The sequence below is a fragment of the Mauremys mutica genome, chromosome 3 (assembly GCF_020497125.1).
Source record: "Mauremys mutica isolate MM-2020 ecotype Southern chromosome 3, ASM2049712v1, whole genome shotgun sequence".
NCBI lineage: Eukaryota > Metazoa > Chordata > Testudines > Geoemydidae > Mauremys > Mauremys mutica.
Genome location: NC_059074.1, coordinates 186,913,576 through 186,926,207, shown reverse-complemented (window position 1 = coordinate 186,926,207; position 12,632 = coordinate 186,913,576). Strand labels below are relative to the sequence as shown.

Genomic DNA, 12,632 nt, shown 5'->3' with positions numbered 1-12,632 from the left:
TAGGACTTTAATTCGAATTTAGCAGCGTTAATTCGAACTAACCGCTCAACCGTCCACACCAGGAAGCCATTTAATTCGAACTAGAGGGCTCTTTAGTTCGAATTTGGTACTCCACCCCGACAGGTGGAGTAACGCTAAATTCGACATGGCTAGCTCGAATTAGGCTAGGTGTGGATGCAAATCGAACTTAGTAGCTCCGGGAGCTATCCCACAGTGCACCACTCTGTTGACGCTCTGGACAGCAGTCCGAGCTTCGATGCTCTGAGCAGCCACACAGGAAACGACCCAGGAAAATTTGAATTCCTTTTCCTTTCTGGACAGTTAGAATCTCATTTCGTGGTTGGACATCGGGGCGAGCTCAGCAGCACCGGCAGCAATGCAGAGCTCTCCAGCAGAGGAGTTCATGTAATCTCTGAATAGAAAGAGGGACCCGGCATAGACTGAACGGGAACTCTTGGATCTGATCGGTGTGTGGGGCGAGGAGTCTGTGCTTTCGGAGCTGCGCTCCAACAAACGGAATGCAAAGACCTACGAGAAGGTCTCCAAAGCCATGATCCAGACAGAGGATACAGCCGTCATGCAACGCATCGCCGCGTGAAAACCAAGGACCCCAGACAAGGCTACCAAAAAATCAAAGCGGCAAACGGATGCTACGGAGCCTGCCACCACTGCCCCACCAGTGACCATGGATTCTGATGATGGGACAGTGTCGACGGACAGTTCCTCGACGATGTTCACGGACGGGGAAGATGAGGAAGTGTTTGTGGAGGACAAGGCAGGAGAGAGCGCTTACAACGCTGGTTTCCCCGACAGCCAGGATCTATTCATCACCGTCACGGAGATCCCCTACCAACCCTCCCCGGCCATGAACCCGGATCCTGAATCAGGGGAAGGAGCAGTCGGTAAGTGCTTTAACCATGTTAACTTTTATTCTTAATATAACAGGAATCTGAAGTGTGTGAGAAGAAGGTCTCTCTATATATGGTGATAGAACAGAAATCCTCCTGGGAGATCTCCACTAATTTCTCCTTCCGTTAATCGATAAGCATCAGCAGGAGGTTCCTGGGGAGAGCTGCCTTATTGGGTGCTCCGTGATAGCACCCTTTTCCGCGCGAGGCTTTCATGCGGTATTCAGGGAGCATTGCCTACCCGAGCATGGCTGCATCGGTCCGTGGTTCATGATAGATTTCACGCAGCATGCGCTCTCTATCTCCTTCAGTGCCCGTCCTCACAGTGATCTCGCTAGGAGACTCATGCATCTAAGTAGTGGAATTACTGTTATGGTGCGCCTGGTCCAAAGTATTTTTAATAAATCCACGGACAGACGGCATAGCACAGACTCAGCACGCAGCTGCGCGACGAGCGTAACGGAAAGCCAAAGAATCAAATGGACGCTCATGGAGGGAGGGGGGAATGAGGATGCAAGGTATCCCACAGTTCCTGCTGTCTCCGAAAATCATTTGCATTCTTGGATGAGCTCCAAATGCTTCTATGGTAAAACACCGTGTCCGCGTTGGTTCAGGGCACAGCTCTGCAATTTACGCACCCCCCCCCCCGAACCCGAGAAGTTAAAGGGAAATCAATCCTCTGTTGACTCGTTTACATGTCACCGTATCTTTACTGAATGCTGCAGATAGATGCGATGCTGCAGCACTCAACACCAATATCCTTGCTCCCCCCCCCCCGCCATGGGTGGCTGACGGTACAATACGATTGATACCCGTCGTCATCGTCAGCCTATTGGCACATGGGGCAGTGCAAAAGGGCTGGTAACCATGCCGACTAGCATCAGTAAGGTCAATCAAGGGCGCCTGTCCCTAATTTTTCATGGCAGATGGTGCAATATGGCTGGTAACCGTCCTCATCATTGCAACAGGGGGCTGAGCTCCATCAGCCCCCACCCTTCATTGTAAATAAAAGATTCAATTGCCCCTGGACTAGCAGAGGGATGATGGGCTCCTTCATCCACACTCCTTAATGTCCTGCCTGGACTATCATTGCAGCTGGAGGCTTCCTTCCACTCATTTCTCACAAACAAGTCACTGTGTCTTATTCCTGCATTCTTTATTACTTCATCACACAAGTGGGGGGACAATGGTATGGTAGCCCAGGAAGGCTGGGGTAAGAACGGAATGAACAGGTGGTGTTGTTGCAGGAGCACCCCCTGTGAATAGCATACAGCTCATAATTTATGCAGGATCGGACACAGAGCAGCTGTGCTCTCTGGTTCTATGATACAGTGGTTCTCTAGTACACTTGCCAATATTCTAGGCAGGACTGATTCTATTTTTAGATACCAAAAAGGAGGGATTGACTCAGGGAGTCATTCCCAATTTTGGCTTTTGCGCCCCTGGCTGATCGGCCAGGGGCACTTATGACAGCACCAAATGGTGCAGTGCAAAAGGACAGGTAACCATGACCATCTTATTACCGTCTTCTTACCAATTCATGGTATGGTAGACGGTGCAGTATGCCTGGTAACCATCGCTGCTGTCATGCTGTGCAGCGCTGCTGGCCCGCCTCTGTCAGCGGCATCTAGTACACATACGGTGACATACACCAAATCCAAAACAGGCTCCATGGTTGCCACGCTATGGCGTATGCCAGGGCAATTCATGGAAAACGTGCTCAAAATGATTGTCTGCCGTTGCTTTCCCGGAGGAAGGAATGACTGGCGACATTTACCCAGAATCCACTGCGAAAATGATTTGTGCCCTAGCAGGCACAGGGGTCTCAACCCAGAATTCACACAGACAGCCTAGACTCAGTTAATTGTTCGCAAAAAAGAATATTTGCAAGGAATTCACTCCCTGTTTCCCATCTCACAGCTTTCACTGTCTCCAGACCTGACACAGCATCCCCCTCGCAGAGGCTTGCAAAGATTAGGCGGCGAAAGAAAAAGACAAGGGACAAGATGTTCGAGGAACGTATGGGCTGCTACCTAGCAGAGGCGGACCAGCAGAGCCAGTGGAGGGAGACCGTCTCTCTGTGCCAGCGCTCACACAGCGAACGGGAGGAGAGGTGGCGTGAGGAAGACAAGCAGGCGACTGAAACAATGCTTGGACTAGTGAGGGAGCAAACGGACACGCTCAGGCGCCTTGTGGATGTTCTGCAGGACCGCAGGAGGACAGAGACACCCTGCAGTGTATCTGCAACCGCACTCCCCCGCCACAAAGTCCCATACCCCCCTCACCGAAAATAATCAGGAGGAGGGGCGGCCGGGGACGTGAATACTGTCACTGCACCACAGCACAGTGCTCAAGTACCCAAAAGCTCTCATACCCTACATTTGCCGAAGTCCTTCACTTCCAGACTCACAGTAGTCCCAATCCCAGTCCCATCCCCTAACTGTCTACTTAATTAATAAAAATGCTTTGCTGTTAATTACTGTTTCCGTTATGTTTTTTCAAAGAAGACTGTGTTTGAATGGGGGGCGTGGGGAAGGGGGTGGTTAATTGCATAGGACAGTCACCTTTCCCAGGGTACAGACACGGGGGCAGGATCAGCAGCGGGTCACACACACGGTGCAGTCAGTAGGCACCCTGGTCAGTATGGGAGGTGGTTTCCAGGATCTGTGTGGGCGGGGGAGATGTGACTTTGCAGCGGGGGAGGGCGGTTACAGATCTTATACAGCGGTCCTTGTCCTGGACCGCTGAGTCACGCAGCTGAGGAATCTGTATCCGTCCTCCTCCACCACAAGGTCACATATCCGCCCGCACACAGAATTCCATAAAGAGGGATGGCAGGCTCCCTTGAAAGAAGCATTCCGGCACTGCGGACCGCTCTAGGAGCAGGAGCCTGTCATTCCTTGAGTTTAGAGGCAGTCTTTACATCACTGCACACCCTACCCAGCACAGCCTGCGTCCCAGTTTCAACCCTTTAACGCAAAGTCATGAATAAAGAAACCTTTCTTAAGTAACAATGGGACATGTATTTTATTTTTACACGTGTATTGGAAGTGGGGGAAACAGGGTGAATGGGGTATGTAACCGAAGAGGAGAGTCAACAGTCAGTGGGTAAAGAAACAGGGGCAGGTTCAGCTTCTCTGTAAAGAAACTGAACAGTCACAGGTCACGCTGCTCGCTGCTCACTGGTATTTGAAGAGTTCCTTGTCGCTGTCCCAGGCGCCTGTATAGGGCTTCATGAGCAAGTGCATTAGCGGGCAGGCTGGGTCCCCGAGGATGACTATAGGCATCTGCACATCCACAACAGTTATTTCGTGGTCCGGGAAGAAACTACCTTCCTGCAGGCGTCTGAGCAGCCCACAGTTCCTGAAAACACACGCATCATGAACCTTGCCCAGCCACCCGACGTTGATGTTTGCAAAACGTCCCCTATGGTCCCCCAGTGCTTGCAGCACCATTGAAAAGTAGCCCAATTTCTCATCAGCTGACTGTGGAAGAGGTGGACGATAAAGTGCGAGGAGGAGAAAACGGCGATGATCGCAGCGGGCTCCATGCTTGCAGTGCTGTGGCGTCCGCGCTGTCACTGACCAGAAAAGTGCACGAACAGATTGCCCGCAGGCGCTTTCAAGGAGGGAGGGAGGGAGGTTGTGATTGACGGTTCAATGACGACACTTACCCAAAACCACCCTCGACACATTTCTCCCCCCAGCAGGCATTGGGGGCTCTACCCAGCATTCCAATGGGCAGCGGGGACTGCGGGAACTATGGGATAGCTTCCCACAGTGCACCGCTTCCAAAGTCGACGCTGGCCCCGTGAATGTGGACTCAGAAATTCGAATTAGTGTATTTAGTATGGATACACAAATTCGACTTCATAAGGTCGAATCCACAAATTCGAACTAAGTTGATTCGAAATAGTCTTGTAGTGTAGACAAGGCCTAAACAAAGGAAAACTTCCCTCCTTCCTTTTGAAACATCTTGTTCCCCCATTGGTTCCTCTGGTCAGGTGTCAGCTAGGCTAGGTGAACTTTTTAACCCTTTACAGGTAAAAGAGGCATTAACCCTTAACTATCTGTTTATGACACATGCTAATTGCTGCCCCCATCAACAAAGCAAATTTACAACTTGTCTGCAGCTTCTCATAACTCTTAAATGTACTAGAATGCAATCAACATGAGAGCAAATGTTGGGAGACTTTTGCAGTCTTAAATGAATAGAAGCATTTTTATACCATTTCTATTCCCTGATCCGACCGAAATATTGACTCACTGTACCTATTGTTTTTTTCCCTAGCCATTGTAATCTCTTGTCATAGTGCAGCAAACTAGAGCTCAGAATTCAATTTGGACAGTGAAGATGTCATCACTGAAACACTTTTCTCTGAAGAGGTGCCTGCTGCTAAATATTAATAAAACCTTTAAGTTACAGGTAGAGGGGGGTTGAAATAAAAACTAATATGTAAGAAAAAGACAAGAAAAGCAAAGGAAAAGGGAAGATAACTAATAGGTTGTCAAGGAGTTTTGTGCTCTGTGCAGTGTATAAATGGTCACACCATTACAAGTTGGTATGAGTAATCAGGGGTGGCTCTATGTTTTTGCCGCCCCAAGCACCTATTTCAGTGGGTGATCAGCTGGTCCCGCGCCTTCGGCATACCCGCGGCTTGCCACCCCAGGCACGCACTTGCTGCGCTGGTGCCTGGAGCCGCCCCTGTGAGTAATGCATATCTAGAAGAGGAGAAATAGGGCAGGGGAGGAAAGGGCTTAAAAAGAGGAGATATAGCAGAAGAAGAGGGGTGAGCAGGCAGGAAAAAATAAGCATCATAATAGCATTGATCATACTCACTGAGGGATAGAATAGCTATTAACAAGTGTATCAATAACAGTTCACCTCTCTCACTCTCTTCTAATATGTCCTGGAGCTTTAAAATCCCTGTTGTCATGCAGGATGAGTGCTACTGAATAAGAGGGGGTTTTTATAAAAACAAAAAACAACAACAAAAGACATTCCCTTCCCACAACACAGGTGGAGTTTTTATATCTGTACCAGGAAAGGAACTTCATTTGATGTTGTACACTTGGAGTGGAATCCTCAAAAGCACTGAGAGTCAGCCTAACCCTTATAAAACTCCCATCGCCTTCATCAGAAAGAGAGTTAGACCAATGTGGAGAGAGCTTTTGAAAATCAAAATCCCATTCTATGTCTTTCTATTTCTGTTTCAGCCTGACAAGTGTCCATAGTATAGTTACCATGTTTCCCATAATGACAACCAACCCAGACAGACAAGGTTAGCCACTATTGTCCTTTTTAACCTTAGTAACTTTGAATATAGAAAAACAGATCAGATAGAATGTTGCCTGAACAAGAGTCTTTCACCAACTCACCTGAAAGCCCCAGAATATTCTTTATAGAACATGCTGGCTGGGTCCCTACTGTCTCATATAAATGAATCACTAACATGCCTATGACTTCAGAATGGGCTAGCTGTTCACTGTGCTTCCTTCCTGTACTGAAAGCAATGAAATTCCTAGGAGGAGCAGACATGCTACAAAAGGCCAACACATGTCATTCTCATCATTTCTAATGATAAAGTGTTCACAGGTGTTTGGTTGGCTTCTAGAACCAATAAACCAAGACAAGCCACACATTTGACCATCAAGCATATATTTTTGGCAAGATGCAGACTTTGTTGCCTACTTAATTATTCCCCTTGCATTTCCCTCAGCTTGTGCCCCCCACCAAAAACTCCAATGCCCCTATTGTAGACTTTTAGGCACTATTTTTAGAACTGACTAGTGATTTTGGATACCCAACATGAGAGACCTTAAAGGGCCATGATTTTCAGAGGTTGGGAGTTCTGCACTTTCTGAAAAATCAGACCCCTTTACAGTGTCTCAGGTGTACACCCCAAAATGGAGACAAACAAAACCACTAGTAACTTGAAAAATTTGGGCCCTAAAGTGTTTCGTGAATGGCCTATCTCCATCTCCTACTACTGCTTCACCACACCAAGACAAATCACAGATTATGTTTTTAGGTCAATCATTTTCATTTGCCTTGAACATCTTGCTTGGCAAGACAATAATACTCTGCATCACAGAGTATCTTGCATCTCAAATGCTCTGCAAATGTTATTTTATATATGATAATCCTCATTATCCCTTGCAGGTGGTAAGTATTATATGCCCATTTTTCAGATGAATAAACTAATGTACAGAGAAGTTAAATGAATTTGCTCAAGGTCACATAAATAGTTAGTGGCAGAACAAAGAACAGAACCAAGATCACTCCTTTAACTATTAGACAAAACCTTGCTTAAAATCTGCTTTAGCAAAGACATCACCAACTCTGATCCTGAGCCATCCTTGTAACTAATGCATTTGTCTCTATACTTTTTAAAAATGATTAAATCAGAGTATATGAATATCGCTGCCCCTTCCCTTTACCACTATCTTCAATTTTACATACAAGTGATAGTATTCTGAGTAAGTACACCTCTAACTCGATATATCGCGACCCGATATAACATGAATTCAGATATAATGCGGTAAAGCAGTGCTCCGGAGGGGCGGGGCTGCGCACTCTGGTGGATCAAAGCAAGTTCAATATAACGCGGTTTCACCTATAACGCGGTAAGATTTTTTGGCTCCCAAGGACAGCGTTATATCAAGGTAGAGGTGTACAATGAACTAGCATTACATGGCTATTTTTTTTAAATGAACACAATATTTCATTTTGAAAAGTTACTGATTTCCACAGTATTTTAAATGAAATATAATAGCAAGATGCATTAGTGAATAAAAAAATTAACATATATTTGAAAAATGCAAATATTAATTCATTGCTAATAAATAAAAATAATTAAAAGAAAAAGAAAAGCATGTACCAAGGAGAGCTAACTCCAATTCACTTGATGTTTGTTTATTTTTAAAATGCAATTTCAGTCTTCCCATTAAGCACCTAATACATCCCCCCCAAAAAATTACAATAAGCAATTTATTATTTTAAGTTCTTGACCATTTCCATTTTTGAATCAAAGTAATGTTTTTAGTTGACTGCAAAATAGCATTTGAAACTTGCTACATTTTGCCCAGTAATAACATATGACCCACCAAACAAAAGGTTTATATTTTAGAAAGATATAAAGACAGAAATTCACTCTTAAGATGAAACTAGGACTGTCAAAGGTCAGCTGTTTGTAATTTTAAATGTCTTAATTCTTAATTATAACATAAGTTTCAGCCCCCAGTGAGTTCTTACAAGGTATCAACACTTGTAAAGGAAAAAAAATGCTCTGAAGTATTGTCATCATCTCAAATACACCAGTAGAAATGCTCCACTATAATCAGCAGTGAGAAATGAAAATAAAAGATGCTAGAGGCTTTGATTACTGTAATGAGAGCCTTTGATCACTGTGAGAGTTCAATTATATCAGTGTCCCACTGCAGAAAACACTGAGGTTAAACACTAATTTATGAGTGTTACTATCTAGCTAGAAGCTACTGTTCCTATCAACAGGAAGTCACCCACCTGGGGTAGCATGCGATTTTCCTCCTCCAGCTGTCTTACTCTTGCCTCCAGCTGCCTAACATAGGACAAGGTTGAGTCTAAAATTAAAAAGAAAAAACTCACATTATACACACAGATCTGCTTTTGTGCACTAGCATCAGTGCCTATATAAGACAGGAGATTTCTGATTTGGTGTAATCACAGCAGATATCTCCTCTTAAATGTACCTTACAACCTTCAGTTCTGTTTCTCTCTAAGATAATATCAGCTAGTGCTGATACTATAAGTAGTTTAAAACATTAAGACTTGGAAGAATCAGCCTAATTCCTTGTTGATTTTGAGTCTAAACTACTGTACTTTAAATCAGAGGTTCTCAAACTTGGGCCGCCACTTGTTCAGGGACAGTCCTGGCAAGCCGGCACATCCCTCATCCCACGCCGCTTCCCGCAGCCCCCATTGGCCTGGAGCAGTGAACCAGTGGGAGCCGCAATTGGCCGAACCTGCAGACGCGGCAGATAAACAAACCGGCCCGGCCCGCCAGGGGCGGCTCTAGACCCCAGCGCGCCAAGCAGGCGCGTGGGGCGGCCCTTTCCCGGGGGGGCGGCATTTGGCTCCGGCGGACCTGCCGCAGTCGTGCCTGCGGGAGGTCCACCGGGGCCGCGGGACCACGGCACCCGCCGCAGTCATGCCTGCGGCAGGTCCGCTCGTCCCGGGCTCCGGTTGACCTGCCGCAGGCATGCCTGCGGGAGCTCAAGCGGAGCCGCGGGAAGAGGGGACCCGCCGCGGGACCGGGGAAGGGCGGCGCAGCGCACCGCGCTGCTTGGGGCAGCCTGATTTCTAGAGCCGCCCCTGCGGCCCGCCAGGGGCTTTCCCTGAACAAGCGGCAGCCCAAGTTTGAGAACCACTGCTTTAAATGACAAGGCAGTTGCTTCTACACTACAACACAATAAAAGTCCTGAAGAAAGGCAATGAAGATCAATTTCTGCTAATACCTACCCTAAGCTCTCTGAATTTGCAGTGCTATGTAACCACATACAATTTTAGAAACATAAGAATAATACAGTGAACTATGGGGTAACTTTTGCACAAGCATGGAGATAAAAGAGTTTGTTCTATAGCAAGAGCCAATCACAGAGGTAAATCCTGCTCACCCCATGCTGCTCACCCAGTTCACACAAATAGTTTCATTGGCCTCAGTTGAAGAAGGAGAGCAGGATTTCCCTAAGGTATGAGATTCAAAAAATAAGCATACATCAATCCCATGGGCTCACTTCCACCCTCAAGAGAGTCACATATGGTCAGTTCTCCTCCCACTGAAGCAAACAGTTTTCCTAATTACTTAAATGGGAGCAGGATTTGGTCCATAAGGAGAACCAAAGCCAAAAATCAGAATTTTCCAATACAGATGACCATGCATATCTTGGCCCATATGGAAGCTCTGCAGGTAGAAAACTGCCTCTAAAGAAAATGTTCATGGAATGAGGTGTAGTTTAATTGTAATACAAAAGACTACTTCTCAGTACAAGAGCATAACTGTGACTCTACCAGCCCCTATTAATTCAGAAGAAGTCAGCCCTTCTCTGGGGCCTGATTCACTAATCCTCTACACCATTTTTATGCTGGTGTACTCTAGTGACCTTAGTTAGAATTACACCAGCCATCTACTCATGGAATAGAGTGTAGAATTAGCTCTTTGGTCTTGAAAGGGTGTGTCTGTGGACATGCTGGGTCAGGTGTTCAACTGGCATAGACCCAATGGCTCTACTGACTTCACTGGAGTTCCCCAATTGAAATTAGCTGTGCATTTGGCACTCTAGCGCCCTAATATATCCAAGTCACTTCACGTACCAGCCAATCCATGAAATAAAAATGACAGGAGACTGGGAACGTAATGTAGTTGTAGTTATGTTGGTCCCAAGATATTAGAGAGACAAGGTGGGTGAGGCAATATATTTCCAACAAAAGCTATTACCTCACTCACCTTGTCTCTCTAGTAGACTAGGTTTCACCTACCACCCTTATGAGGAGGTACTAGAGTAAGGGCTATTTTAATTCTGAATTAGAGCATCCACGGGGGGGGGGGGTGCTTTATACAGTTTAACTAATCCACTTTAAATTCATATCTTTATTTAATTCTGATTAACTTTCCTGAGTGTCTCCATGAATACAAGCCCTAAAACAGCAGTTCTCAAACTGCTGGTTGGGACCATAAAGTGGGTTGCAACCCCATTTTAATTGTGTCGCCAGGGCTGGCTTTGTGTTGCTGGGGCCCGGGGCTAAAGGCCAAGCCTCACCGCCTAGGGCCAAAGCTCGAGGGCTTCAGCCCTGGGTGGCGGGGCTCAGGTTACACGCCCCCGGCATGCAGCAGTGGGGCTCAGGCTTTGGCCCTCCTACCCACGGCAGCAGGGCTCAGGTGGGCTTAGGCTTCAGTCCCTCCTCCTGGGGTTGTGTACTAATTTTTGTAGTCAGAAGGGGGTCACGGTGCATTGAAGTTTGAGAAACCCTGCCTTAAAATATGCAAACATATGTAGTTCATATGAAGTTACAGAACATGAAGGCAAAATAAAGTCATTTGTCAGAAATGATTAGTACACAGTGAGGTAGTGGACTATACATAAAAACAGAGGGAGAAAGGTAATCTGAGGTTTTATATGCTGTGCTCTGCAAGTGTTGTATTAACTAGTGCTGGATGAGTGTCTGAAGAGTCCCAAAGTTTGGTTTAGATAAGCACTGAAGTTGCAAAGCTTATCCAAAACTAACCACATCCTTTAATTGGACCTCCCACCTCATTACCCTCCTTCATTCTCTGTAACCCACCCCTTGTGGTAGCAGCACTCACAACTGTCTCACGCAGTACCTTTCCCACCTTAAGGGCAATTATTTTGGGAAGTAGTTCACAGTACATTTTTCCCTTCCAACAACACTCTTCTTGGGGTAAGACTATGTACTCCTCCCTCTCCTACAGTACGATCTTCTCAAGGGGGTTGATTTGCAGATTTCCACAGCAAGAGGAGGCTTCTGGACTCAGTGCTGCTTCTTTTGAACATCATGCTCTTGCCAACCTGTGCCATTGTGCCATTGTCTCTGGAATTCACTTTTACTGTTGATGCTTTTTGCTTCTGCCATTTTCTACTCTACCACCTTCTAGCACCACATACATACATACATACATATTATATTTGTAAAAGATTTTCACCTCTCTTATTTATTTCTTTGTTTTATACTTTATAGCTTAAGGACCAGATCCATAGTTGGTGTAAATCTACTCTACTGAAGTCAATGTTGATTTACACTATCTGAGCATCTAGTGTAAAATCTCCTAGTTTTTCAACCCTTCCATAGTATGAAAGATTTTAATCACCCTACCAATCCCATTAATACTAACAATCAGGTCAGATACCAAGGGCCTGATCTAGCAAATGCTAATTGAAATGAGTAGTTCTGGTGCCCTTCATTATTACAAATACATATATTGAAGTATAAATTAATATACTCAAGTGATGTTGTAAAATGGACACCATAAATTACCCGGGGTGAAATTTTATCTCTACTGAAGTCAGTGGAAAAATTCTCAATGATTGCTATGGAGCAGGATTTCATCCACCCTATATTCAGTGCAGCACAGCCAAAGGCATTACAAGAACTGTAGCTGTAACACTGACCAGAGCTATATTAGTGTTGCTTCCCAGTCTAGCATTTTGAAAGATGCTCTAATATATCTGTCAAGAGGTAAGCCATGTCCTCTTATGGCCCTGCCAGGGCACTCCACCCTCGTGTTCATTCTATTACCAGACTTGGATTGGCTCAAGAACATGAACACCCTTCCTGGGGAATGATTTATTCAGTTTTCTACAATGGCTGACTTACTTTGTTGCTCCAGATCTCCATGCTGGGGTCCCAATAAAAGGCCCGGTCAGCTCTTTGTCCCAGTTCAGGAGCCCCCGCACCCTCCTTTCTGGAGCTGGTGTGCTTCAGACACTGTCTCTCCTTACTGCAGGAGCTCCCCCAGCTCTCCTCCTTGGGGCTGGGTTATAATTTTGCCAGCTACAGAGCGTTAACTAACTTCTCTCTCTGTTGGCCCCTTTATCCTCAATTAATCCTTAGGCTAGGAGGATCTAGCAGGCAGCCTTCTCCTGCTGGTGTCTTATTGCTTCTAATTTAGGTCCCTAGAGGAGCCTATTTACTCCCTACAGTGTCTGCAGGCATCTGACCTGCCATCAG

At 45.9% G+C, this 12,632-nt stretch overlaps 1 protein-coding gene across 6 annotated transcripts in view; it reads right to left on the bottom strand.

Annotated features, from left to right (window-relative positions):
• CCDC85A (coiled-coil domain containing 85A) overlaps positions 1 to 12,632 on the bottom strand; it is a 178,424-nt gene that overhangs the window by 37,587 nt on the left and 128,205 nt on the right. For 5 of the 6 annotated variants that reach the window (XM_045008671.1, XM_045008673.1, XM_045008674.1 and 2 more), the window contains exon 3: positions 8,433 to 8,509. The exons of the other annotated variant lie outside the window; for it this stretch is intronic. In XM_045008671.1, coding sequence (XP_044864606.1) covers positions 8,433 to 8,509 — 77 coding nt within the window. The remainder of the gene's footprint in view (positions 1 to 8,432; positions 8,510 to 12,632) is intronic. 6 annotated transcript variants of the gene reach the window in all.